This window comes from Vipera ursinii (assembly GCF_947247035.1).
Source record: "Vipera ursinii genome assembly, chromosome: 16".
In the NCBI taxonomy this organism is placed as follows: domain Eukaryota; kingdom Metazoa; phylum Chordata; class Lepidosauria; order Squamata; family Viperidae; genus Vipera; species Vipera ursinii.
The window spans coordinates 8,725,076-8,751,920 of record NC_139529.1 but is presented as its reverse complement, the minus strand read 5'-3'; the positions used below and the strand labels follow the sequence as shown (position 1 = coordinate 8,751,920).

General features: G+C 47.6%; 4 protein-coding genes across 10 annotated transcripts in view; 2 read left to right on the top strand and 2 right to left on the bottom strand.

The window, feature by feature from the left end:
* TBC1D13 (TBC1 domain family member 13) overlaps positions 1-21,963 on the top strand; it is a 23,489-nt gene extending 1,526 nt beyond the window's left edge. Inside the window, exons 2-14 of one of the 2 annotated variants that reach the window (XM_083375322.1) lie at positions 10-83; positions 1,378-1,418; positions 1,974-2,035; positions 2,886-2,985; positions 3,223-3,305; positions 3,573-3,732; positions 4,116-4,317; positions 4,403-4,566; positions 5,638-5,798; positions 6,304-6,361; positions 6,638-6,766; positions 18,087-18,244; positions 21,790-21,963. In XM_083375322.1, coding sequence (XP_083231448.1) covers positions 10-83; positions 1,378-1,418; positions 1,974-2,035; positions 2,886-2,985; positions 3,223-3,305; positions 3,573-3,732; positions 4,116-4,317; positions 4,403-4,566; positions 5,638-5,798; positions 6,304-6,361; positions 6,638-6,703 — 1,171 coding nt within the window. In that variant the 3' untranslated portion in view covers positions 6,704-6,766; positions 18,087-18,244; positions 21,790-21,963. Of the gene's footprint in view, positions 1-9; positions 84-1,377; positions 1,419-1,973; positions 2,036-2,885; positions 2,986-3,222; positions 3,306-3,572; positions 3,733-4,115; positions 4,318-4,402; positions 4,567-5,637; positions 5,799-6,303; positions 6,362-6,637; positions 7,021-10,939; positions 11,051-18,086; positions 18,245-21,789 lie in introns of those variants that run through there. The other variant, XM_083375321.1, reaches the window with a different exon arrangement.
* Positions 7,054-11,999, top strand: ENDOG (endonuclease G). Its single transcript, XM_083375323.1, has 3 exons — positions 7,054-10,792; positions 10,940-11,049; positions 11,710-11,999. The coding sequence occupies exons 1-3, from the start codon at positions 10,295-10,297 to the stop codon at positions 11,993-11,995; spliced, it is 894 nt and encodes a 297-aa protein (XP_083231449.1). The 5' UTR covers positions 7,054-10,294; the 3' UTR covers positions 11,996-11,999.
* On the bottom strand, positions 13,119-18,879 carry LOC310647798 (putative methyltransferase C9orf114; the record flags this gene model as incomplete). 2 transcript variants are annotated; one of them, XM_083375320.1, is made up of 12 exons in its annotated part: positions 13,119-13,292; positions 13,622-13,769; positions 14,179-14,281; positions 14,703-14,801; positions 15,028-15,100; positions 15,444-15,574; positions 15,828-15,877; positions 16,318-16,407; positions 17,002-17,161; positions 17,684-17,800; positions 18,032-18,074; positions 18,486-18,879. In XM_083375320.1, the coding sequence occupies 12 exons, from the start codon at positions 18,519-18,521 to the stop codon at positions 13,179-13,181; spliced, it is 1,164 nt and encodes a 387-aa protein (XP_083231446.1). In that variant the 3' UTR covers positions 13,119-13,178. The 2 variants fall into 2 exon arrangements, with proteins under 2 accessions (XP_083231446.1, XP_083231445.1); XM_083375319.1 differs by lacking the exon at positions 18,486-18,879 and adding an exon at positions 18,159-18,329.
* On the bottom strand, positions 19,401-26,845 carry KYAT1 (kynurenine aminotransferase 1). Of its 5 annotated transcripts, none has more exons than XM_083375315.1 (15): positions 26,753-26,845; positions 25,707-25,809; positions 25,237-25,295; positions 24,905-25,055; positions 24,093-24,242; positions 23,734-23,820; positions 23,075-23,203; positions 22,623-22,743; positions 21,864-21,940; positions 21,431-21,520; positions 20,553-20,742; positions 20,373-20,440; positions 19,977-20,063; positions 19,700-19,790; positions 19,401-19,574 (listed from the first exon to the last, which is right to left on the bottom strand). In XM_083375315.1, the coding sequence occupies exons 1-14, from the start codon at positions 26,776-26,778 to the stop codon at positions 19,728-19,730; spliced, it is 1,401 nt and encodes a 466-aa protein (XP_083231441.1). In that variant the 5' UTR covers positions 26,779-26,845; the 3' UTR covers positions 19,401-19,574; positions 19,700-19,727. The 5 variants fall into 5 exon arrangements, with proteins under 5 accessions (XP_083231441.1, XP_083231442.1, XP_083231439.1 ...); XM_083375316.1 differs by having other exon boundaries at positions 20,553-20,739; XM_083375313.1 differs by lacking the exons at positions 19,401-19,574; positions 19,700-19,790 and having other exon boundaries at positions 19,826-20,063.

The window sequence follows — 26,845 nt, the reverse complement described above, 5'->3', positions numbered from 1 at the left end:
TTCCTGCAGAATTGCAGAATTTGAAGACATTCTGAATGAGCCCAACATTGTGCTGCAAAAGCTGCGGAAATTTTGTTTCAATGGTAAGCTCAGTCTTGCAAAATTTGCACAGAAAGCTGGTTAAGAGATATCAGTTTCCACTGAGAAAAGTTACATAAAATCATAGGACTGGAAGGGACCCTGGAGGTCTTCTAGTCCAACCCCCTGCTCAAGGCAGGAACCCTATAGTAGTCCAGTCAAATGTCTGTCCAGTTTCTTCTTAAAGTCCTTAAAAATCCTCCAGTGATGGAGCAACTTCTGGAGGCAAACCATTCCATTGATTAATTCAATCCACTGCAATTTATTAGTCTCCCCCCAAACTCAAGTTCCTATATTAAAATATTTTTCCCCCACCTTTTTGCCATGAAATTCCAAAATAGGGCTTGACAGTCCTCTGCCAACCGATGTTCAAGGGCCAAAGGTCACTAAGTCACCACTTCTATAAATATTTAACAGAAAATGTTCTTGCAACCTTAAAAAAGCCCTGTGCATCAAATCCATTCTCCTTCCTTTTTCTGATGTAGAAATGCATCTTAGGCCAAAGTAAGAGAATGATGGTGTAGTGTGATGGACATTGGTATTAGACTGGATTGTGAGAATCTAGGTTAAAAACTGTATCCGGTGATGAATCTCTTTAAAGTCATCCTGCTTCTAAATCTGTGCTTCGCATTACATCGTTGTGTGCATAAAGACGCATCGGAGAATACCAGAAGGAGCGGAAATGGATTTGAGAACATGAACCAGGCTCTGCTGGGTTGGACCTCTGGACCATGCAGTCCGGCCATCTGTTCTCACAGTGGCCCACTGACTGCCCACGGAAGCTCAGCTGTCTCCCAGCAGATGATGGAAAGGAGGAGGAGGATAATGATGGGGGAGAAAGAGGGGGAGGAGGAGGAGAAGGGGGAGGACCTTGCTGGATTATGTACCTGTCCCGTCTAGTATAGCCATCTGTCCTCACCGTGGTCACCACCTGCCCACCTAGCAGGTGGCCTTCAGAGGTGGCCTCGCTGCTCTTCATCCCAGCTCTCCATAAATTGCTCTAGCACCTCATGTCGAGGTAGCCAATCCCAAAGCTGAACTATGCGTTGCGTGAAAAATCGGCGTTCTTTGGCCTGTCCTGCTTCTTCCAAGGTTTCCTTCCACTGGGCGGCCTCCGATTCTCGTGTTTTGAGCAGCGGAGAACAGTGTCTAATTGTCCACTTCATCCACGCTGTGGATAATTTTGCGTGCTTCTGAACCTTCCTCAGCAACTGCCGATGAAAGGTTCATCTCGCCCCTTAATCCTTCTGCCGTGTCGGAAGGGGCTCCGTTTAATCGCCCGACTCTTCCGTTTCACAGGAATTCCCTTTGAAGGCGGCTTGCGCTGTCTCTGTTGGAAGGTAAGGGCCTCCTCGCTTTGTCCCCTTTGGCATTGCTGTATTTCAGTGTCTTTCATTGTACAGGCAGTTCTTGATTTGCAGCCATTTGTTTAGGGACTATTTGGGAAATTTCTGCTGCTAAGCGAGACACTTGTTGTTTTGCCCCATTTTATGACATTTCTAGCCACGGTTGCTAAGTGAATCACTGCCATTGTTAAGTTAGTAACATGGTTGTTAAGCAAATCTGGCTTCCCCTGTGATTTTGCCTGACCACAAAATGGGAGCCCGTGACCCTGGGATGCTGGAACTGTCATAAGCCAGTTGCCAAGCATCTGAGCTGTTGATGAGGTGCCTCTGGGGATGCTGCAACGGTCGTTAGTGTGAAAAACAATCATAAATTACTTTTCCGGTGCCTTTGTAATTTTGGTCACTAAAGGAATGATTGCAACTCGAGGACTATCTATTAAATAAAGAAGGGTTGACAGTCAGGTTGGGAAAGTCTGGTTAGCAAATTGAGGAGCTCAGAATACATTTTTTCCCCTAATTCAAATCCTTTTCCCCGTTTGCCTTTTGCAGATCCTCTTAAACTACCTTCCTGTGGAAAGGTGTGCTTGGAATTCCCAATTGAAAAAGCAAAGGTGTGTTGAACCATCGGTGTTTTCTCCATCTTGATTGGCTAAAGAAATTACATCCAAAATTTAAAACTGGGGTTGTGTCCCTAAGTATTCTTCCTGACCAGATTTGTAGATGCTGCTTCTGAGTAGCCAGCAATGGCCTTTTCCAACAGAAATCAATGAAAAGCAGTTGCAGTGTAGTGCTTTAAAAGCAGAGATCAAATCGCAAATTGGTCATGCGCCTTAATAATGCATGGATCTGCATAATTATCGGTGTATTTTTGTATGTTCCCTGGAAAATCACTTTAAGGCAACCGGACTTTGTTGTATTTGCCAAAAAAGAAAAAAAAAGGTCTCTGGAAATCTTTCAAGGAGTCTGAGGGAAGAGATATGTCCAATATATACACTGAAATAATTTCAGGTTTGATAAGTCCAAGGCTGTAGATTTGATTTTACGCTAAAGTTAGGAATGGAGCTTCCTACAACTTCTGAAATGTGGGTGTGATAAACGCATTCCATATTGTATCCTAGTGTTCTGGCTCAGAGGGGTGGGCTACTTCCCACAGTGTGCTAACACAGAGTGATCAGTGACCATTTTAACCTACTGTAGCATGTTGTGTGAATCTAACCAATTCATGCCCCCTTCCTTCCTTCCTTCCTTCCTTCCTTCCTTCCTTCCTTCCTTCCTTCCTTCCTTCCTTCCTTCCTTTTTGTTGGGTGTGTTTGAAACAAGGAGACTGTGTGTCTCGTGTTAAACAATATTCAGCTGTGCTTGCTTTTGAAAAAACCTAGTGCCGATGGAAATTGAGTGCAAAGCCTGTTCCTAATATGAATTTCTTTTTGAATTGTCTCCTCCTGCACAATCTCTTTGAAGGGAATTATATGCCCAGTTCTTGAAGGAAATGATTATCCAGCCGGGAATAGCGAAAGCTGAACTTGGAGTCTTCAGGGAGGATGTTACCTTGGAAGACCACGTAAGAACACCACTTATTAGCTAATTATGGTTATTTCAACTGGCGGTTTAGGATCACCTCACAGGGTTGTTGTTCTGGGGAAAATTGGAGGAGGAAGACATGTTGGAGATATTCGCCCCCTTGAGTTATTTGTAAGAATAATAAAGTTAGGATATAAATAAAAAATAAATAAAATCTGCGTTTCTGCTCTCATCCTGGCTTTGAGTGCATCTTCTCTTCAAACCTCTCTCTTCAAAGCCGCTGAATCCAAACCCCAACAGCCAGTGGAACACCTACTTCAAGGACAACGAAGTCCTGCTGCAAATTGACAAGGATGTCCGGTAGGTCAAGATGGCCGAGTCGGCCTTCATCTTTGCTCAAGCCCCTGTTTCAGGAATAACCCTCCATTGGCAGGATCCCGGTGGCTTCATCAGCAGTAAACCATGATTTATAATAAACTTGTTTGTCCCAAACTGGGGTGTCCTTGAACCATGGCTGTCAGCTCCAATAGAGAAGAACATTTTGGGGATGGCTTCAGAGCTGCAGCAGCTTCTCCGGCGTTGTGACAGGCACACTTTGAGAAACTTGGTTTCTTTTCTCCCTCACAGACGACTGTATCCCGACATGGCTTTCTTCCAGCGCCCCACGGAGCATCCCTGTCTGTTGATCCTCGACCCCCAGAACGAATTTGAGACCCTTCGCAAGCGGGTAGAACAGACCACCCTCAAATCGCAGACGGTGGCACGGAACCGGAGCGGGGTCACTAATGTAAGAGGATGCGTACAGATTTGAGGATAGGATAGGATAGGATAGGAATAGAACAGAACAGAACAGAACAGAACAGAACAGAATAGAATAGAATAGAATAGAGCTGGAAGGGACCTTGAAGGTCTTCTAGTCCAGCCCCCTGCTCAAGGGGGAACCTATATCGTCTCAGATGAATGTCCAGTCTCTTCTTAAAAATCTCCAGGGATGGAGCACCCACGATTTCTGGAGGCAAAAGCTGTTCCACTGGTTCACTGTCCTCACTGTCAGGAACTTTCTCCTTAGTTCCAGATTGCTTCTCTCCTTGATCAGTTTCCAACCTTGTTTCTCGTCCTTCCCTCTGGTGCTTTGGTGATGTTGTGGCCCCATCTTTTCTGACCTTGCAGGTGAGCTCCCCTCTTAAAGCACCAGTGCTAAATGAACACGAAGTTCTGCCCGATGGCTCAGAAGCACATTGGGAAGTTGTAGAACGGATCCTCTTCATCTACGCCAAGCTGAACCCCGGAATTGCCTACGTCCAAGGGATGAACGAAATTGTGGGGCCCCTTTATTACACCTTTGCAACGGACCCCAACAGCGAATGGAAAAGTAAACAGGGCGGGGATGTTCCTGCCGCCTTGGCGTCTGATTGAGCTCCGTGGACGGAGCTGACGGTGTCCCTTTTCATGCACAGAGCACGCCGAGGCGGACACCTTTTTCTGCTTCACCAACCTCATGTCCGAGATCAGGGACAACTTCATCAAGAGCCTGGATGACTCCCAGTGTGGGATCACCTGCAAGATGGAGAAGGTCTACGTCATCCTGAAAGAGAAGGACGGGGAGCTCTACCTGAAGCTGGTGAGAAGTTTGCCGCTTGAGTCTGGCCCTTTGGGGAGCCTAAGGGGAAGGTCCATCGTGGTCAACCAGACCAGGAAGGTCCACCACTTAGACCCACTTCGTGGAGCTCAAGGCTCATGGAGATGCACGAATCTGTTCAAGCAGATGGCCATCTAAGGCAGGTCTAGAACTCACCATCTCCTGGTGATTGGCCCAGAGTCACCCAACCGGTTTCCGTGCCTAAGGCAGGACTAGAACTCACAGTCTCTTGCTTTCTAGCCTGGAGCCTTGACCACTAGACCAAACTGGCTCTCATTTTAGGTGTGATACTTAACCAACGGCAACATTAACAATTCAGCTATTCCTATTTCAGGAAATTCTGCAGCCCAACTGAATTCCCCCATGTTCAAGTGAGGTTCGCTTCCCAGGGTTTGCAGGAGAGCTCAAATTCCTGCAGGAATTTTATGCTTTAAGTTAGGACCCGAATCCAAGAAGTGCTTCTGAAGCAAAGAGGACCTTCCCCCACCACCCCCGAACGTTAGGGGTTACTTTTGTGGTGCCCCCATCTGGTTCATTGTTGAACATCTTTTTTTTTATCTTCAAGAAGAAGAGGAAGGAAGTGCTACCGATTGAAAACCACAAGCTTCCTTTCGGATGATAAAAGTGGTTGAATAAATTAAGAGGCATGGGTCTAGTCAATGGATCCTTGCTGAGGACAAGCTGCCTTGCCATTGGTGAGAAAACTTTATTTCCAGACAGTGCCCAGTTTGGTCTGTTTAAGGCACCAGGCTAGAAAGTGGGAGATTGTGAGTTCTAGTCCCGCCTTAGCCATGAAAGCTAGCTGGGTGACTTAGAGCCAATCGCCAGGAGACGGTGAGTTCTAGTCCCCCCTTCGGCATGAAAGCCAACTGGACGATTCTGGGCCAATCATCAGGAGATGGTGAGTTCTAGTCCTGCCTTAGTCATGAAAGCTGACTGGGTGACCTGTATATAATTTTATTATTATTATTAAAAGGAAGTCCTTGATGCTTGCTTTCTCTTGCCCACATTTTCTGCCCTAGACTGTGTCAATATTTTATTTTCTCTTTCCAGCAAGAGCAGAACATCAAGCCCCAGTTCTTTGCTTTCCGCTGGCTAACACTCCTGCTCTCTCAGGAGTTCCTGTTGCCCGACGTCATTCGCATCTGGGACTCCCTCTTTGCTGACGACAATCGCTTTGACTTCCTCCTGCCGGTCTGCTGCGCCATGTTGATGTGAGTTGTAATCCACATATTTTAAAGGAGCCAACTTGGAGACACACAAACCTCAAGAGAAGTGTCTCTCACCCTTGCTTTCTATGGGACATAGTAGCTTCCGCTAAATTCCCTTTTGTAATCTCAGTGTTTCTCAGCCCCGGGCAACTTTAAGAGGGGTGGACTTCAATTCCCAGAATCCCCCAGCCAGCTAGAGGTTAAGGCACCAGGCCAGAAACTGGGAGATGGTGAGTTCTAGTCCTGCCTTAGCTATGAAAGTCAGCTGGGTGATTCTGGGCCAGTCCTTCTCTCAGACCAGCTCATCTCACAGGGGAAGTAGGAGGGAGAAAGAGCATTTCATATGTATTTGCTGCCTTGACTTACGTATAAACACTTATAATGGTGGGATATAAATAAGTATCAAATAAAAGGCTTTTTTTCATTTCTGCTCTTGGATTGTCCATGCTCGATCCCTTTCGTACTGGATCCCAGTGGATCCAAGCTAAGTCCGTGTTTTTCCCTACAGGCTCATTCGAGATCAACTGCTTGAAGGGGATTTCACTGTAAATATGCGGCTTTTGCAGGTAAAGGGGGAAGGCCAAACGTTTTTCTTCCTGGCTAAGAACAGCCTCAGCCACAACTTTGTAACTTTGAGTGATTGTTAAAGGAGCGGTTGTAAGTCAAGGGCTACCTAAAAGTCAAGGGGGACAAGGATGCTGGTGGTCGGTCACCTGCAGATCTGAGGGTGTCCAGGGCTTGGGGTCATTGTAAGCGGTTGTCCCCTCTTGAGGAGCGGGTGGCCTGCAATTTGTAAGAATTTCTCCCTCATTCAGCGCCTGCGTTATTCCTTTTCCACGCAGGACTACCCTATCTCTGATGTCCACCTGATTCTGAAGACAGCCAAGGATCTTCAGGGCTCTAAGTAGCTCACCCAATCAAAGGCTCAGCAGATGTCATGCCGCTTCTCTCCTCTGTGTAGGAGCTCTGAAGTAAGTCCTGAGGAAGTCACGTTTAGGTTGGCCAGGCTCCAAAATCTCCGCCACCAGAAATGACGACTCCTTGCCACATCTTTTTGGCAAGGGACTCTTAAGGAGATGAGCTACAGGGCATTTCTTACAAGGGTCCAGAAATGACCCGGAAGCAGGACTCACCTGGAATTTGACTTGATGGGAAAGAACCAACCTTTGGGGGGAACCTCTTCTCTAAGAGGCCACCAAAACCAGCTTCTGTATCATAGTTTGGGGTAAGTTCTTCCCAGCTCTCCATTCAGACACCAAGATCTTTAGCTTTCTTTGCTAGATTCCTTCCTTCTTTCTTTGGAGGCCAGGGTAAAAGAAAAAAAAATTGGAACAGTGCTGGAAATGTATTCTTACCCACTGCCTTAGAGCGAACCTATTTCCTCCGTTGCTGAAACACGGAATTGCCTAGGTGGGGACGTTGAAATGCAGAACAACATTCTCCTTGCTGAGCTTAAGGGTTTCAGTTGTCACCCTGTTGTGTTTTCCTACTGCGTGTGATCTTTCAGTGATTGCAGTGAATTATAAATTATTTCTCCCCCCCAAAAAAAAGTGGTAAAAGCCTATCCTTGCCCACAAATGCCTCCAATAAAAGGTTTCCTGTGAGCCAAAATATCTGATAATTTAGGGATTGAAGACTTCTCCTTGCTCTGCTAATTTTCTGCTTGCTGGGAAATCCCCCCCCCACCAAAATGAACATTGGCACAGAATGATTATTCTAACAATGAAAAAATAATTTTGCTTGTTTTCAGAATTCTACCGTGTTAATAACGTGCTATTCTGGATTAGTTTGAGTTCCCAAAAGCTTATTAGGCCTTTGTGACAATTGAAGTGGCTTTCTTTCACTCTAGTTAAATCCAATGTGATGTGTGTGACTTGTTAATTAGCTACTTTGTTTTTTTGAGGGATGCTGTTACCTTGAATATAAGGTGGAAATTAGAGGTATGATGTAGCTGAGCAAAGCAAGATTTGTACTGTATTAAGGAGTATGCTGGGCACTTTTGAAGAGTGCTTGAAAATGAGCCTTACAGCTTTTATATAGCGTGATCACTGCCAAATCCTGTAGCTGAAGTTTCCTGCCTCCTTCCGCGGAACAAACTGAAAAAGTCACAAAAATGCAAAACTTGCACAAACAATGAAATAGCCGCTTAGCAGTTGACATTTCCAGTAGAAGGGAGAAAAAGAAACCTTGCAAAAAATAAATAAAAATTGCTCTTCTCCCAAAATACAGATTGGGTTTCTTGCAAGACAGAAATGACAGCTGTCTCCCAACCATTTCCCCCCCCATATTTTCCTGGATAATTGTCTTTTTCTTCTTTTTAATTTTGATGACAGACTCCTATTGGACATGATGTGTGATACATAGCAGCTGGTTTTTCCGTGGCCTAAAAATGGTTCTCTGTTGCTTGAATTGAATGTAAAAAAATGTTCAGATTATGATATTTAAAATGTCATGTTGCAATGAAGGGACAAAAATATATCTCTGTCTGTGTCTGTGCATAATAATTCCAGTTTCTTGCATATTGGTGTAGCATATACCGTATGTCAAGATTTTTACATACCCATGCACACAATCCCACAAAACTGCTTAGAATCATTGAGCTGATTGTTACTTCCAAGTTCAGTATGCGAAAGTGCTTTGTGAATCTCTTTGGCAGCGCCGTACGCAAAGGGAGAACTATTTTCGTTTTTCTTTGCAGATATAATAGAGCAGACCAGCTCAGCGTGCTGTCATTTTATTTTGCTGTCCCCCTGCCAAATCTTGCTTTCGTTCTTTAATTTTTACATATTCCACTACTTTGCGAAATAGCTTTTTTATTTCTACTGGCTAAATGAAATTGGCTACCCGGTTTGAGCATCGGATGTAAAATTATGTAAAAAGAATTGATGGGGAAAAGATACAATAAGGTATAAAAAAATTGAGAAGTACGTAGTCATAGGTAAGAAGAACCTTGACTCAAGAGTGAGTTCACAAGTGTATAATTTGTACAGGAAATTCTCTACAACTCTTCGTTGATCTGTATTTTTTTTAATTCTATTTTTTGTGAACAGTGGAAATATTTGTTTCTTTATTTTTTAAAGATTGAGTAGAGAGAAGTTGCCAATACGAAACAGGGTATTTTGTGTTTTTCTTTTCAATTCATTTGGCAACACCATCTGTTAGCAAGCAAGTCAGGATTCAAGATATTTGCCGTGATTTTGTGCAGGAATGGTCAGAACGGTCCAGATAGCGGCCAGGAAGGCGCAATAGAAGCTCAGCCCACCGTCTTGAATTCTTTGACCTCTCTTTCTTTCTTTTTTTCTCCTAAATAAAGAATCTCCTTTGTAAAACCTGAGTGGCCACTCTTGTCTTATGGGGGGGGGGTAAAGGAATTCAATAGCCTTTTCTCCTCACATTATTTTTATTTTTATGGCTAATTGAAGTTTGCTTCCCAGTTTCAATGTCATACGCAAAATTATATAAAAAGAATTGATGGGAGAAAAGAAGGTAAAATCTGCCCTTGAAATACCTTGTGAGAGGAAAGACGGATCTTGACTCGAGAGGGAATTCATTTATACAGGAGATTCTCTACAACTTCTTTTGTTGATGTGTATTTTTTGTTTGTTCGTTTCTGTTTTGGGGAACAAAACCATGATCTGTAATGATGGAAGTTATTTCGAAAGATTGTTTTTGGTGACGGGTTTTGCATAAGTTGGAATTGAGATAGGCAAAGGATCTTGGTGGGAATGTTTTTATTTACTATTAAAGGAATGCAAACAATTGGTGAAATTTAATTGATAATAAGAGCCAAACTGTGATGCCCACTGTGATAATGGCCATTTGAGACAAAAGTACTTAGGACACAGGAAGTCAAAAGTGGGGGGGGAGCTTTTACTGTCTTCCTTGCAATTGAGACACTTTCATTGTCTCATCTTTTGGTCTTGAAATTGTGTAAGCAAAACATGGCTCTAATAAAAGACAAATAGGGAAGTGTCTCTCAACCTCGGTTCCTTTCAATGCATGGCTACCTTGGCTGGGGAATGCTGGGAGTTGAAGTCCAGGCATCTTAAAGCCGCCAAGGTTGAGACACTGAAACGGATTAGCGGGAGCTGGTTGCAACCAAAGGTGGCTTAGCCTTAAGACCTATTTCCCAAATCCCTCGGACTTTAAATATCTTCAAGGACAGAGAGAGGGCGCCAAAGTGCGGGCAATGCGGAAGCTTCTTAAAAGGGTAATGCCCGATTCGGGGGGGGCACTTTTTACTGGCTTGCTTTCTATCACAACAGCCTTATGAGGTAGGCTCATAAGGATCATTGACCTCGGGGTGGGGAGGGGATTTTCGGCTGGATCTTCCGGCGCTGCCCAATTTTGCCACATCGTAGGTCCAACCCCCCTGGCCCCACTGGCACGTGGCCATCGCCGCTTTAAGGAGCTTCCCGGTAGTCACTTTCCCTTCTTCTTCCAACGTTCCATTCCTTTGATCCCGGCGCGTTCCATCCGGGAGCGCCTCTGCGGAGGGGATGCGGCGCTGGTGGTGCAACCTGGCGCCCGCGGCGGCCTCGCTGGCCCTGGGGCTGGGCGTGGGCGCGGCCTGGGCCGGGGGGCAGAGCCGGGGCTCGGCGCCCGCGGAGAGGCTGCTGACGCGGCTGCCCGTCGTGCCGGTGGCGGCGGCGTCCTTGGAGGTGGCCCGGGGCGGGAGCGGCGAGCTGGCCAAGTACGGCCTGCCGGGGCTGTCGCAGCTGCGGAGCCGCGACTCCTACGTGCTGTGCTACGACCCGCGAGCCCGGAGCGCCTTGTGGGTGGTGGAGCGGCTGGACGCGGCGGCCCTGCGCGGCTCCTCGGAGCGGGCCGCCTGCGACTTCCGCGAGGACGACTCGGTCCACCCCTATCACCGCGCCAGCAACGCGGATTACCGGGGCAGCGGCTTCGACCGAGGACACCTGGCCGCCGCCGCCAATCACAAGTGGAGCCAGAAAGCCATGGGGGACACCTTCTACCTGAGCAACATCGCCCCGCAGGTAAGCCGGGAGCGGGTGGGGACGGATGGATGCCCTCCCGAACCCCAGGCGGAGTCAGGGAGGAGTTCCTCCCTCGATTTACTAGGGTATGCTTTTGAATTTTTAACATTTTATCTTCTCTCTAACCTGTTGGCTTTAACTTTCTAGAATCCTCATTTAAATCAAAACGCCTGGAATAACTTGGAAAAATATTGTCGGAGCTTAACGAAGACTCATCAGAATGTTTATGTCTGCACCGGCCCGCTTTTCCTACCCAGGTACCTGTTCCTCAGTTTCCCCTTTCTATCCTCTAGCAAGTCCACTTGTCGCGTGATCCAAGGGAAAAGCCACTGTTCGGTTATTTTGAATTTTTTACTATGAGGTTGACTGAAAGATCCAAGCTGATCTTAAGGCAAGGTGTCTGTTTGCTGTGGAACAGAAAAATTTTGGGTGCAGAATAAAATTCTGTATTTTTGCAAAGTCTCTGGCGAAATCAGCCTGCAGGTTTCTTTTATTGGCTGAATGTCCTGGCAGAAAATTGATCCAATGCCATTAAAGCGTGGCTGGGTCATGCAAACATTTGCATTTGGGATGTATTATTTCTTTTTTGAAAAGTTGTCTGCTATGGGGTGGTGGTGCTCCTAAACAAGATCATTAATCAGAAAAACGTTTGAAAATTTGAAAAATCTTTAATCTCAAAAGGAAAAAAAAGAAGAAATTGAAAATACAACATTCTTGTAGGAAATTTTGTTTTCTGGCTGTAGGAAAAAAATCCCACCTACTTTGCATTTTATACTTAACCCCCAGAGTTAACTGAGCAGGGCTTCTCTTGAGGAAACCAGTCCCATTGGGCCTTTGATATGCAAATTCATGCAGGGAGGACTAGAAACCTGGGTGGCTTTTGGGGGCTGAATAGGGGCCCTTTGTTCTCCCTGCAGGATGGAGCCGGATGGGAAGATGTACGTGAAGTACCAAGTGATCGGGCGGAATCAGGTGGCCGTCCCCACCCACTTCTTCAAGGTGCTGATCCTGGAAAAGCCCAGCGGGGAGGTGGAGCTGCAGTCCTACGTCCTGCCCAACGCCCCCGTGGACGAGAAGGCCCCCCTGCAGCGCTTCCTGGTCCCCATCGAGAGCATCGAGAGGTCGTCCGGCCTCCTCTTCGTCCCCAACATCATGAAAAAGACCAGCAAGTTGAAAGCCATCACTGCCGGGAGCGCCACCTGATGACGCCCCTGAATGCAGGCGGTCCTCGGCTGGCGAGCTGAAAGGCCCGTTGCTAAGCGAGACAGGTTCAGTCAACTCTGCCCCGTTTTACGACCTTCCTTGCCATCCTTGCAGTTAACTTAGTAACACGTGAAAATCTGGTTTCACAGGATCACTTAACGACCGGGTGACCAACGACTGCAGTGATTCACTTAAGGTCACAGAATGGGGCAGAACTCAACAAATGCCTCGCTTAGCAACGTAGATTTTGGGCTCAGCTGTAGCCGTTAATTGGGAGGACTACCTGTGTTTTCCTAACCCAGCAGGCAGTCTAATAGACGTAGGGGAAAGGACTCCAATCGAAAGGGCTTCTCGTGCTGGAGCTTCCAGGTTTAGTTCTCAGAGGAGACCCAAGCAAGAAGAGGGCAGGTGAGACTAAATCAGCAAACACCAGAAGGAGCTTCAGATGCAGAAAAGGAACGGACGTGGGAGAAGAACGTCGTTTCTTTTGTAAACGCCAAGAAAAACATTTCGTTCCCAGGGAACTTTCCGGGGGGGGGTGGCAAGGTGGAGGGGGGGCTGGCCTCATCTCAGGGAAAGCAGGAGGCTGTTCCTTGCCCAAACTCAGGTTGAGGGTCCCGTTTTGGGGCAGGGAGATGTAATCGATACCTTCGCATCTCTTTTGCAAATAAAACAAACGGCCTTGAAAGTTTGTTTTCCAAAACCAGCTGCTGATCTCTGTCATTCTGCCTTAAGCACGGTCCTCAACTTATGACTACAACAGGGACTCGGGGGGAGGCACACAATCCCCTTCTCCCGTTTATTTCTGCCAAGTAAATGCTTTAAAAACAGATTATTTTTTTCGCCAGCAGAGGCGATGAAACAGCATCTCCTCATTCAGCATCAACTGCAGTGTTTGGTTTGAACGAGGCGGTCACAGGTCCCTCCATCGTTCTAAATAACTTTAAAAATGTCAGCGTGGATCAAATGCAGGCGTGGCCCCTCCTGTTTTCAAAGGGGGCCCTCGAGGAGCTGTGGAATTCTGGGAGTTGACGTCCACCCCTTGCCAAGTCCGTCTTAAGCCTCAGAGATTCACGGGTGCCGCCAACTTGACTCCCAAGGTGCCCCAATTGGTGCATGCATTGGTTCCCCACCAAAGGATTATCCGGGTCCGTAAGAAAAGCACCTTTGCTCCTGCTCCTTCTCATTTGTCTACTGGGGGCCGATTCACATCTGGAACCTGGCTCCCGCTGCGTCCTTCCTTAGCCGCTGCGTCCATCTTGGGTCTCAGTGCCGAGAGAGAGACCAGGAGGGCTTCCTACAAAGGCATGGGAAAGAGCTGGAGTCAGCCACTGGGTTAAAAGGATCATCGCTTTCTCCTGCAATGATGTCCCATAGGATCTCTCAAGGATCCAGAAACGGAGTAATAGGCAGTCTTCACGTCACAGCCACAAGAGGCGCCAGAATTTGCAACCGTTCTTCTACCAAGGGCTATAAATTGAGGACTACCCTTTAGAGCAGTGCTTTAAGGCACGTGGGCTTCAACTCCCAGAACCCCCCGAATTAGATCAAATCGGTAAACTCCCTGCGGGGAGGGAGGTCCTCCCCAGAGAGACTGGCCGTCCACTGCCATTAATCCTGGCTTACCTCCGTCCGGATGGTGCGACTTCCTTGCCCCGGACAGGTGTTCAAATACAAGTCAAACAAGGTACTGGGGTCGGTGACATCCAGGTGAGGATCTGCCTCCAGTCCGGCTTCAAGACCTTGCACACCCCCAAAGACGATTAAAGCGTGGCTACCAGAAAGAGAGAAAGAAAAGAGGGTCCTTGGGAAGGCTGTCTCAGCTCCTGCAGGGCACAGACAGCGTGACAGAGTTGGAAGGGGCCTTGAAGGTCATCTAGTCTAACCTCTGCTCAGGCAGGAGACCGTACACCATTCCAGTGAAATGGCTGCCCAGTCTGTTTTTGCAAACCTCCAGTGATGGAGCAGCCACGATTCATGGAAGCTCGTTTATTGTTCTCAGTGTCAGGAAATTTCTCCTCATTTCTAGGCTGGATCCAGGCTGACTCCCTCTTCTCTTTGGCAGCTCCTCCAATGCCAAGTCGCCCCGGGCCTTCCTCTTCGCTAGAGTAGGCACTCCAGTTCCTGCAACCGTTCATCATGTTTTAGCACGAAACATAACGCACAAGCTTCACTGCTGTTACCTGAAAGCAGGTAGGCTGGCTTGATCCACGGAGGATCCGTGCTCCGAGGTCCCAATGGAGAGGTCGTAGCCATCCTTATATGGGGACTCAGCAAAGACTGCGCCTGACGGGGAAGGAAGCTTTTAAAAATATACAGATAGTCCTCGACTTACAGCAGTTTATTTAGTCAGAGTCACAGAGACTGAAAAAGGTGACTATAAATAACCATGTTTCACACTGGCCTTCTAACTGCACTTTTTCTGAGTTCACACGCAATACTGAGGCAAGCCAATTATTTTATGCATTTTGTACAAAAATGAAGCTCATCTTGGCTGTGAGGTCCATGGACTCAACACGAAGGAGGAACGAAGAAATAGGAAAATAAGAAACACGTATTGTGTTTTCTCCCTGCGGTTCTCAGAGATCTTCCCTAAAAGCATTCTGCTTCCTCTAAAGGTCACCCCTTGGCACTCGGTTCCTTCTCTCCTGTTTCCAGCTCTGCGTAAATTACACGGAGAGAGAAAAAGTGATAACATCAGACTTACTCAGACAGGAAGCTAATCGGATGCTGTAGCCCCAGTAAAGGCCAGAAACGGTGCGGGGACTTTGTGACGATACAACAACACCCTTCTGCGTTTTGCTCTCTGAAAGAGAAAGGAGTCAACTGGCAGAACTGAATCGGCTCTTAAAGGCAGGCCTCACCTTACGAATACAACTGAGTGCAAACTTTACGTTGCTAAGAATAGGCCTCCTGACTGATGTTGTGGCCGCTTCTTAAACCTGCTTGTGCTGGTTCTCGGTTACTGGGCACCGTCCCGGGAGAGACCAGCTCTGACCTGAGTTTCTAAGTCAAAGCCTGTCAAAGGATACCTGGGTTCTGCTTTTCATCTAGACGCACCGTGACGCGAAGACCAGCTTCCAATTGCTTGTCTATCTGGACCTCCTGTAGGAAAACGACACCAACATGGAGCATCACTTAGCCTGGGCACAGCAGTCAAACCGACTGGTCTGTCCGTCCATCCATCCATGTCTGTCTCCCCATCTGTGACCCGATCATCTATCTCCATTTATCCATGTCATCTCCCTCCCTCCATCCAACCTTGTCATCCGTCTATCCATCTGTCCAATCATCCAGTTGCAGCCCATAAGCTCCTCCCACTCGGCCAGCCGTTGGCTGAGCAGCTGCCCTGCCACCAAACGGTCCACCTTCCCCTCGAGGGAGGGCAGAGGTGGACAGAACCGCAAGGACTCCCTTAGGCCAACCCAGCTTGACCGCCATGAATTACCTTCCGCATCCCACAGTTGACAAAGGACCCTCGGCCAGGCCTGGTGGGCCGGGCCAGGACCACGCCTTCCCGATATTCAGACTCTTCGTCCATTCGGACATGGTGGGGACTGTCCAGGGGGTTCAAGAGGCCTGAAAAGATCCATGGATGGCCAGAAAGATATTTTAAAAAAGAAGAAGTTTCTACTAAATGCAGCCCCCGTAGAGGCCATTTCTCACACAACCAGTCCTTGGCTTACAACCACAATTAAGCCCCACATTTCTGATCTTAAGTGAGACATTTGTTAAATGAATTTGCCCCATTTTACGACCTTTCTTGCCCCAACTGTTAAGTGAATGGCTGCAGTAGTCACAGTGACGGAGGAAAGAGGACTCCAGGACTTACCAGCAAACTGCAGGTCCTGGTGCTTGGGGAAAAAGGACTTCCTCAGGTACCTGTTGAAGAAAGAAAAGCCGCTCTTCTTAGACAATGGTGGCTGAGCTATGCTTTCCTGCCTCCCTAAAAGAGGAACATTCAGCATCCGCAGCCGAGGAGAAAGGCGGCAGGAAAGAGAAACAGGAGTTCTTACTCAAAGGCTGTAATAAACGCAGATAAATTTACATTTCAAAAAATGACCTCTAGTCCCTCCTTAACCATGAAAGCCGGCTCTCAGCCCAGCCCACTTTGCAAGGTGGTTGTAGTAAGGAAAATAGGGGGAGGAAGGAGCAGGAGTTCTGTTTGCTACCTGGAGTTACTTATAAAAATAATCATAAATGTGGGATATAAATAGATGATGATGGCAAGGCAGGCAGGCAGACAAGCAAGCTAAAAGCTACATAATTGTGACTTGCTTTGGCCCCTTTTGAGCGGGACAGTCTTTGCTTGGGCGACTTACTGGGGACACTCCAGGTACTGAAGGATCCGGGCCAGCTGGACGCAGTCCTGCCCTTTGACCTTGATCCCCTCGAACTCGCCTTCGATGCTCCTGAAAGACAAGCAGCAAAAGTCACCGGGCGCCTCCAAGCAAAAATGCCAATTTGCAGCCCAAACTCGCTTGGGAGGAAAAGGCATCGTACCAATGCAGAGCCTGGCTTTTTGCAACTCTGTCCGGGGACCCAACCTTCATAGGGATGTGCTTCGGGCACTCTCACAACGTGGCTGCCATAACCTGCTGGCCACCCGTAAGCACCAACTGACACAGTAAAATTATTCTTCCCATTTGGAAAAGCTCGCAAAGGGTGATCACGTGACCCCGGGGCACTGCAACCATCCTGAGATGCCAGTTGCCAAGCATCTGGATTTTGATCAGGGGACCACGGGGATGCTGCTAGGGTCATGTGAAAAACAGTCATCAGTCATTTTTCCCAGAGCTGTTGTAACTTCAAACCATCACTAAACTATGGTTGTAAGCCATTCTGCTCTCTTATCCCTGTTGGCCAAGGCTGGTGCACTCAACAGAACTGAGACTCAAGTCCCCAGTCCTCCTTACTCAGGTGGGCCCGATCGGTACCCTGAAGAGGACGTTGTGGCACAAAAAAAGGACCGACCGGAATGAGACTGACACCCCCCCTCCCCTTACCTGGAATTTTCTCCTTGTTCGTCAAAGACTACAATTTCATCCACGCAGAAGACGACGCAGGCACGGGCAATCTGTCCGGCCAGATACGTCCGCAATTCAGGTGACTGCGCATTGCTTAGAATTGAGCCAGGCACAGCCACGCTGACTGTGTGGTGCCGCCCTAGGAAAGAAGGGGGGAGGGGGGAAGTTAGGAGTGCGATTCCCCCTTCCAAAAATATTCCTTCCTTCCCTCCCTCTCTCCCTCCTTCTCTTTCTTCTGAAGATGCTTAATACTCCTTTCTCCTTCTATTTTTTGGCACAACAATAACCCTATAAGGTGGGCTGGGCCGAGAAGAGGGACTGGCTCAAAATCACCCAGCCGGCTTTTATGGCTAAGGCGGGACTAGAACTCACCGTCTCCTGGTTTCTAGGTCAGCACCATCATCACTGCAGCAAACTGGCTCCTCTATCTAATCTAAGATTACTGTATTAACTCAGTTTCTGGGTTTGGGGGTGCCGATCCATAAGCTGGCAAGAACTGGCAAGCTCCCAAAAGAAAAATCTAATGAGAATTAACCCTCAGTTCACCATGCAGTGAGAATACACTCGTTCGCTCTTGGCGCAAGTTGTGCGAACCCAACCTTTCTCATTCCCCAAGGCTAGTCTGAGACCCAAAGTAGGTTTCCCGTATTTTGGCAGCCACCTTTGTCCTCCTTCGGCTTCGCCGCTTCTCTCTCTTTCTCCACCAGTGCTCGGGCTCTCTCCTTCTCCAACTTCTTCAGCAGCTTTATCTCTTTCCATTTCTTCTTCTCTTCTTTTTCTAGGAGGTGAAAGCAAATGTTTGATTTTCAAGTTCTCTCCCCTGAGGAATTTGCAAAGAGTGACAAGGGTCACCCTTCCCTATACAAAGCGATGGATATTTTTAGGGAGAATTAAAAAGCATCTTGCATCCTTCTAACCAGCAATCAGGATTTCTCTATGGACACAACTGACACCCAGCAGCTCTTTTTTTAAAAAAAATAATAATATCTTATTAAAACTCAGTTCTTACTTTCTTTTTTCCATTTACGCCAATCCATCTTTTCTCCTCTTCCCTGGGAAAACAGCGCAGAGACATTGTCAGTTCGGGAGACAAAACACGCAGAGGCGGAGCGCTACAACCACACGCGGATACATACGGAGGAGCTCCAGGATGCAACCCGTGCCAAAGACTTTTCATCCTCCCCAGCAGGCAGATGGCCACCCAGCCTCCCCATCGGAACCGGTAAAGTGTTGCAAAAATAAATCCTCTTTTTTTTTTTTTTGCAAAGGCACGAATATCTTCGCCCAGCACCGCCTGGAGCCTCCATGGCCGGGAGCAGGCTACCTGCGCCAGATGCACAGGGCAGCAGCCCAGGAAAGCGGCTGCCTCACCCGCAGGGCGCCCCAGAGGACGCCCCGCCGCTGCAACGGGGGCTGCCCCCCCCCGCGCCCCCCCCCGATCCCGATCCGCGCCCCACGCGCACCTCCCGCACGCGCTTCGCCCCGCCGCGCTCCGCCATGTCGCAGCCAGCCAATCCCGCGCCGGCAACTTCCGGAGGCGGCCGCCGATTGGGTGGGGAGGGAAGGAGCTACAGACCGATGAAAATGTAGAGGGGACCATCCGGTTGCATTAGCGAGATTGGCCTTTTCCTTTTAATTCCTCTTTCCCTTTTTCCTTTTCCTCTTTACGTTTTTCTTGCTTTCGCTCTTTCCTTTCCCCTTTCCCCTTTCTTTTCTCCTTTATTCCTTCTTTCCCTTTTGTTTTCCCTCTTTCTGTCTCTACCTTTCCTTTTCTTCGTTCTTCTTTCCCTTCTATTTCTTCTTCCCTCCCCCCCCCCCTTTTATAAGCCATTTTTCATGTGGTTTTTTTATCCATGTGGTTTTGCTTTCTTTTAACTCCTTTTAGATAGTTTTTTTGGGGGGGAAATGTTCCTTTTCAATCGATAAAAGCAAAACTTTAAAAAAAACACCTAATGGTTCTCTTGCTCTGTGTTTTGTCCAGCAAAGTCATTGGCCCAAGGCTAAATAACATTTCAGAGTTATTCGGGCAGCATATCGCAACCTCAGACTAAAAAAACATGTCCTCTGTGTGTGTGTGTGTGTGTGTGTGTGTGTGTGCGCGCGCTTCTGTGGTGTTGAAACGCCCTTGGTTCAATGGGCTGGTTTGAGCATCACGAAACCCTTGCAAAGCTGTTCGTTTAACCATGACAGGTGAGCACATAGCCTCTTTCACTGATGCAACCAAGCAATCCTACCTATGACAGTCTGGCGGACAACCACACCCATTGATTGTGGGAATCAGAGGGGATCCCAAGGTCCCAAACTGTTGCTCTGTGCATGAGTTTTACCGTCTTATCCAGCCCTAGGAATTTACACGCTTTGCAGACAGACAGCAAGAAGTGCAACTTTAATTAAAAGTTGACATCCTGAGAGGTAGGAACCCCTGGGAGGTCTTCGGCATCTCCGGGGGTCCAAATATTCTTTGACACACAACGGCATCAGCACTGGGCTGAGTGGCAGCCCCCATCATCTTGCTGAGACCTCGGGAAGATCGGCCAGGAGCCTCAGTGACCCTGCAGAGAAAGAGGAGGAAAGAAAATCAGTTTCTGGAGACTTGCAGGGAGGGCTTGCTTTGCAAACAGCCCAGGAGGTCAGTTCCCCCCCCCACCGGGGCAGGTGGCAGCGCCCCAAATCTTGCCTCTGCTTCTCTCCCTACGGCTGACACGTCACTGGTTTTGCTGGCTCCATTCCTTCAAGATGTCCCCAGCAGCTTTCAAGGTCGAGTCCTCCTAAAAGATTGAATGAAAAAAGGATGAGCTTTTTTTTAATAAAATATAATTTTTATTGAATAATTATTTTTACAAAGTGAAAAGATAAACATGAAAGAAGAGAGGATAAGAGAAGGGGAAGGGGAAGAGGGAAGGAAAGGAAGTAAATGGATGAAAAAGGAAAGGAAAAGAGAATGGAGACTTCACCTTTGCAAAGCAGAAACGCAGAAAACGGTCAAAATTTTTCTTCTGTGGGACGCTGTAGAAAGCAGAGACAGGAATGGAAGCCAGACGCTGCAGAGGAAGACACGAAAAATCAGGATGAAAGGCAAAATACATCTCCATCGCTTTTAAGAAGAGACTGGACAGCCATTTGTCTGGAACGGCATCGGGGCTCCTGCTTGAGCAGGAGGTTGGACTAGATGACCTCCATGGTACCTTCCAACTCTGTTATTCTGTATTTTGTTCACCTTCTTGGATTATAACAAAAAACAGAGCCTTCATAGTGAAACTTTAGAGCCCCAGTAAAGGAAAAGTGTGTGAGCCTCAGGGTTGAAATGAGGGGTCCTCGGTGCTCAGAGAGCCCCACCATTCTCCACTCACCTTGTTCTTAATCATCCATTTTGCAAAATGGAAGTCGTAGGGTTCTTCCGAAGGTGGCAAATCAATTTCTGCAAGAGGACACAAATGACGTGAGGACCATTGGCAACCTCCGCTGGGTCTTTGCAGGTCTTTACACACAACCCTCCGCACAGCCCTGCAGGGACACTTGAGGTGGCTTACTAAAGGTTGAGAGGTCGGCAATCAGGAAGTAGGTGCCCTCTGGGACAATCGGCTTCATGCCCACCGCGGCCAGGCTCTCCACCAGGAGATCCCGCTTCCGCTGAAGCTCTTTGGGCAGCTGCACAAAATAGCTGTCGGGCTTGCCGAGGCGCGCCAACTCTTGCTCAAACCCATGGGCCACGGCCTCCTGCTGAAGCAAAGGGCGAAAGAGAGGACGATGGGGCGGCAAGCCAGCCTCGGGGTGTGTGTGTGAACCCAGCGGTGCAATTTATCGAACAAGCCATGGGAAGCGGGGCCTGTCAGAGCTTGGGAAAGAGGATGGAGGTTTGCAAAATACTAGAAGGGCAGGACTTTGGCCTCTTCTCCCTGGATAATAGATGACAGGCAGATAATTGACAGATGACAGACAATAGACAATATAGACAATAGACAATAGGTTATAGATAATATGTAATACATAAAAAACGGAGGGCGACTTCCTAATCTCTCCGGCAGACGGTTAGAAAGATGATCAAGAAAACTTTGCCCAGATGATCTTAGAGCAGGGATCCCTCGAGGGGTCAATAGTGATTCTCAAGGGTCGATGGGACAGTCCAAGGGGTTGATAAATATCCGGGGGTCAATAAATGACAGAGGGTTGATTAGGATCAACCAACCTTTAGGATTTCTATAGAACTCCATGTCAGTTACTAATTATCTAGGATCTATTATTGGTTACGGCTCCTGGCTTCCCAAGGAACCGTCACATTGGGAGAATCTGGACGGCTTGTTTAGCTGAGGCTTTTAGCCCACCGTGCAAACCCTGTAAATGGGCTGATTGACAGCCAGGCAAACCCAGCTGTGTGAATGCCACACTTCGTGTGGCCCTGTCCGCTTACCTGAGCTGCTGTGGCACAATGATAGATCGTATTTTGGTGAACAGTTCTTAGGTGTTTCAAGAGGCGGTCAGGCCCGATGGCCCAGCCAACCTGCCGGCAGGAAAGAGGATGTATAATTATTTCCCTTGTTTGATATTTCTTCTTCAGATCTTGAGAGGAACATCCTTGGCTATGATATTCCTCAGTCGGCAGCTAGTTCTGCCATTTGCAAAAAAAAAGAGGAAATGTTGATGAGCAGGCCTGGGGGGGCGGAGAGAGAATGTGTTCAGATAGTCCTCGACTTACAATCATTTGTTTAGTGACTGTTCGAAGTCACAACGGCACTAAAGCATTGACTTATGACTGTTTTTCACACTTAGGACCACTGCAGTGATCAGGGTCGCGTGATCAGAATCCAGACGCCTGGCAACTGCCGCCACACCGGATCCCTCACCTTCCATCCTGTGGCACTGTAGGTTTTGCCAGCGCTGCCAATGGTCACAGTCCGCTCCCACATTCCTGGCAAACTGGCTGTAAAACAGAGAGGAGGAGGAAAGTGAGGCACCCATCTGCTCACTTTGTCTGAGCCTGCCGCCCTCTCCCGCCGGCTCTGCCCATCCTCTTTCCATATCGCGGGACACTGGACTCCCCAGAACCTTTCCAGGGGGGCTCGCTGTAGAATCAGCGGGTCATTGCAAGAATCTACATTGGAGGCACTCCTCGACTTACGACCACAACCCTAATTTCCATTGCTAAACAAGGTACAAGTGGTCCTGGACATACAACCACAATTGAGCTCAAAATTTCTGTTGCTAAGTGGGACATTTCTTAAGTGAAGTTTGCTCCCATTTTACGACATTTCTTGCCACAGCTGCAAATTTAGTCACACGGCTGCTAAGTGGATCTGGCTTCCCCCTTGACTTGGCTTGTCAGAAAACCCCCACCCCCTCTTGGACGCTGTGACCGTCGTAAATATGAGTTGATGACCAAGCACCAAGCTGATTGATCACGTGGCTGCAGGGATGCTGCAAGTGATCCTAAAGGAAGGCCTGTGGCTGAGCACCCAAAATAGGATCGTGTGAACGGAGAGAGGGAAGGCGGCCATCAGAATTTAGGATCCAGGTCATTGTAACTTTGGATGGTCATAATTCAAGCCTAATTGTAAAGAATTGGGAATATTTGTGGGAAAAGGACCGACTCAGCTGGACCTTACCAATCCGCACGTGCTCATTTTCGTCATAAACCAGCCACTCGTAGACTTCGTCGCTCAAACAGACCACGTCATGTCTCACACACAGGTCTGCCAAGTGTGCCATCTCAGCTCTGCTGAAAACCTGCAGGGCACAAAGAGACAGGAAGTTGGTCCCCTCTGAAATGCAACTATCACAACAACCCTAGGAGGTAGGCCAGACCTGGCCCAGGCGCTCAGCTTCCAGCTTCTCCATTTGATAAAAAGTGAACAGGTAAAGACTCCAGAAGTTGTGGGTGCTCCAACACGGGAGGTTTTCAAGAAGAGACTGGACAGCCGCTTGTCCGAAATGGTAGAAGGTCTCCTGCTTGAGCAGGGGGTTAGACTAGAAGACCTCCGAGGTCCCTTCCAGCCCGAGGATTCAATGATTTAAATATCCCCAATGGGCACCTTGCAAAGGGAGAATGCTTCATTACCTTCCCCAAAGGGTTGTTGGGAGAATTCAAAACCAGGACTTTTGTTCGTTTGGTGAACGCCGCCTCCAACTCGGCTGGATCGAATTGCCAGTCCCGGCTGGATGCCAGCTTTCCACTTTTGGCAACTTTCTGGAGGAGAGAAAAAGGACCTTGGTGGATGATCTCCAGCCTGGTGCCCTTCAGATCCATTAATTTAATATAGATCCTTTAAATCAAATTAAAACAACAGCAGCAACAGAAAGAAAGGGGGGGCATTTTGTTGCTAAGAAAAGTAAAGCCCAGAGGAAGCCTTGGAGAATGCACAGTCTGAGACTCCAACACAAAGGATATATTTGCAAGGTTGATAGACGCCTTGCGGGGGAAACCAGGTAAAAATCACAACCAGATGAGTTAATTCTACTGTGTTGTAAAGCTACATTAGCAGAAACTTGCAAGTCTGAAAGTACAAATATTTCTCAATCTCCTTTACAGCCTGAAAAACTAGGAATGGTCTCTTCTGATCCTCTTTCTCCACCCATTAGGCAGCTCTGGGCTATGCCCTCTCTTATCTGACTGTTCCCTCGGCGGCATCTCTTTGCCCACTGATCCCCAATGCATTAAACTTGAAGTGTGCCCTTCCCTTCCTTATTTAGGGGACCCATCAGTGGGCGCTCACTCACCAGATGGAGGGGGACAAAGACGGGCTTCCCGCCTGCCATTTTGGTCATGGGTTCGTAGCAGTCGAAGTACGGCTCAATTATAATCACCTAGAGAAAACCAAAATGGAATTTGGCATTTAAGTGATTCAAGGACCGGCGTCTTAATCCCTGGCAAGGGAATTCTGGGAGCTGAAGTCCATACACCCTTAAAAAGGGGCCAGCATGGGAGAAGTAATTGCCGACTTGACCCAGCGGACCCCAGTAACGGGAGCTGAGATGCCTCCTTCAACAGGCAAGCTGACTCCGCTGCTCCCTGCCCACCGTCACAAAAACCCTGGACCCCCACTTCGCTGAAGGAGGACTGGTACCCCGTTAATCACCTCGTCCCCCTCATCCACCAGGGCCTGGAAGCAGCAGAAGAGAGCTTCGTACGCCCCCACTGACACCATCACGTTCTTCAGAGGGTCCAGGTCTCGCTGGAGCAGCTTCCCAAAGAAGCGAGCCAGGATCTCCACCAATCGCGGATGTCCCTGGGGGAAAATAAGATCAAAATAATCCAGGGTCCTTTTCCTGTCGGGACTGAAAGTCTCTTAAGGCTGGGAGACTTATGAGTGGGTTTTGCACGACGGTGAACTTAGCCATGATCAAGTTTTGAACCAGGGTTGAATCAGCTCAATTGGCTGGATCTGGAGACAATCAAGCTTCTGGGCATACAGACACCCAGGGAGCTGCGTGGTCTTTTGAACCAGACATACAGGCAGTCCTTGACTTATAACCAGCTGTTTGAAGTTACAACAGCACTGAAAAAGGGGACTTATGGCTGGTCCTCGCACTTACAACCGTTGCAGCATTTCCCCTGTGACCAGAATTCAGCTTGGCAACTGGCATTATTTATAACTTTTGCAGTATCCCAGGGTCTTGTGAACACAGTTTGCAGCCGTTCCAGCTGGCTTCTGACCAGCTGGAATTTCAAATCTGGGTCATATGTAGCCTTGCAGAAGTCTGTTGTAACTTCACACACTCGTACGTTGAGGACTATCTGTTGGTGATTCACTGGATGTTTGTAAACTGCAGCTTAAAGTTTGTAAATAAATAATCACAATGCCCAAATTGGTTCCAGACGGTTAACAAAAAGCAAAGTTCACCCATTTTGGCACTACACTTTGTCCCGGAAAATGGATGTTCCACGTACAAAGGCCTGCGTGTATTGGTGCAACATGGTGTTTTCTCCACTGATCGCTTCCATGTAGGCTTTCTTGACAAAATCCGGTGGGGAAAAATTAGGAAAACCTTGACCCAAATTCACAGCCTTGTGAGAAGCAGCTAGTCGAGAAAATTCCACCCTAAGAAGATAAAAATCATTTTAAAAAATTGAGATAGGTTTGTGCTAATGATTAAGGCACCAGGCTAGAAAGCCAGACATCGTGAGTTCAAGTCCCGCCTTAGCCATCCTTTACAAGACGCTGGCTTAATCCATGAACCAAGCCATCGCTCTCCCGAAGAAGCGAATTACAAGCTGCTTACCAGATATTCTGGTCCACGCCTTCCAGCCGCCGAGCTTGAATTGCCTTGGCCATATTTTCCTAGATTAAAAAAAAGTAACAAATCATGAATAACTCCAAACTACGGGGTGACCAATCCTGGCTAAGTCCCTCTTCAGGTAGTCCTCGACTTACGACCATTCATTCAAAGTTACGACAGTGCTGAAAAAAAGTCCTCACGCTTATGATTGTTGCGGCATCCCTGCAGTCACATAATCGGAATTTTGGTACTTGGAATGTATTTAAGAGGTTGGCATCATCCTGGGTCATGTGATCACCTTCTGTGATCTTCCCCATCTGTTTGATGGACTTCCACTCCCAGAATCACCCATCTGGCTGGGGAATTCTGGAACTTGAATTCCACACAGCTAAAAGTTGCTGAGTTTGGAGGCCCCTCCTCAGGGCAACAAATCCTAGTTACTAAACCATGGGCCAGTCAGTTGTGCATCCTACCTTGGTACGATAGTAGCCAAAATATAAACACGGGGTTCTCCACAGACCATGAATCAAAGGCAGGCCACGACAAGGGCAGCTGGTACTCCAGAGAGCTCTGCACCTTTTTATGCATAAATAAAACAAAACAAATGTTTAACACTCTGCATAATGAAACCCAAATTAAAATATACGGATTAACCATCAAACTGTCTGAAAATAGTCTTAAGGTTCTCCATTCATTTCCTTTATCGCTAACCAGCCACAGAGATCAGATTTATAGATTATCCTGCCTACAAAACAATATCCCCAAAGGAAAAACAAAAGCAGGCTAAGAGAGAAAAATGAGAAAAAATAATAAACAGCTAAAGAGGAAACAATACAATCAAACTTGATCTGAGCTGCATAAAATCCAGATAATCCTAAAGTGAGAACGAAAAACCAGAATGTTTGCGAGCTTTTCCAATCTCTTATCTGTCACCCAGATTATTGGAACCAGCCCTGAAAAGCCTCAACAATGTTACCGAGTTTGTACAACACACTTCTCCGGTAAATTAAACTTAATTATTACTTCCCAGAGTGGGCTGAAACAGGCTTAACCTGGGTTAGCTTCTTTGGGAGTTAAAGGTTTGCTGAGTTCATTTCTGGTCGGCAACCCCTTTTTTCAATGAGACAGAGAAAAAGACCTTTCTATAACTACACAATGATTCAGCTTTCAACCTAAAACCTTTCATTTTTGTTCCTGTTTTGAGTCTGAAAGCCAGAAGCAATTTCCCTATGGAAACAGGACGGAATAAAATCTTCTCGTTGCTTAAAACAGTTGACGGGCATCTCAGCCAGATTCCTTTGTCTTCCACCAAAGTGCAAAGCGATAGATCTCCAAACTCAAAGAGCAGCAAGGACAACCTTGAGCTACAAACGTTCTCTTCGGTTTTGGAAGGATGTCTGTCGTTCCACAGACCAAACTTTGAAGGAGGATTAGTTCGGCAACCGTGTGACAGCAGAGGTGGGAAACCAAAAGCCACAGCTGGTAAGAAGGAACCGCAAAAAAGGCAGAAGAAACTTACAGCGTTGCTTTATCACAACGCAACATCTATCATCCTTCCTGGTCTGAGCCCAAAGCAGCGTCTTCCAGGAGCTGACTCATTCCTCTTTTCCGG

Coding starts and splice junctions, on each gene's coding strand:
- ENDOG (XM_083375323.1), top strand. CDS start 10,295: ATGCGGCGCTGGTGGTGCAACCTGGCGCCCGCGGCGGCCTCGCTGGCC. Junction 10,793..10,939: donor TGAGCAACATCGCCCCGCAG/GTAAGCCGGGAG, acceptor TTAACTTTCTAG/AATCCTCATTTAAATCAAAA. Junction 11,050..11,709: donor GGCCCGCTTTTCCTACCCAG/GTACCTGTTCCT, acceptor TTCTCCCTGCAG/GATGGAGCCGGATGGGAAGA.
- KYAT1 (XM_083375313.1), bottom strand. CDS start 26,778: ATGTTGCGTTGTGATAAAGCAACGCT. Junction 22,744..23,074: donor CCAACAACCCTTTGGGGAAG/GTAATGAAGCAT, acceptor TGTGCCCTGCAG/GTTTTCAGCAGAGCTGAGAT. Junction 20,441..20,552: donor TGCCGACCTCTCAACCTTTA/GTAAGCCACCTC, acceptor GTCCTCTTGCAG/AAATTGATTTGCCACCTTCG.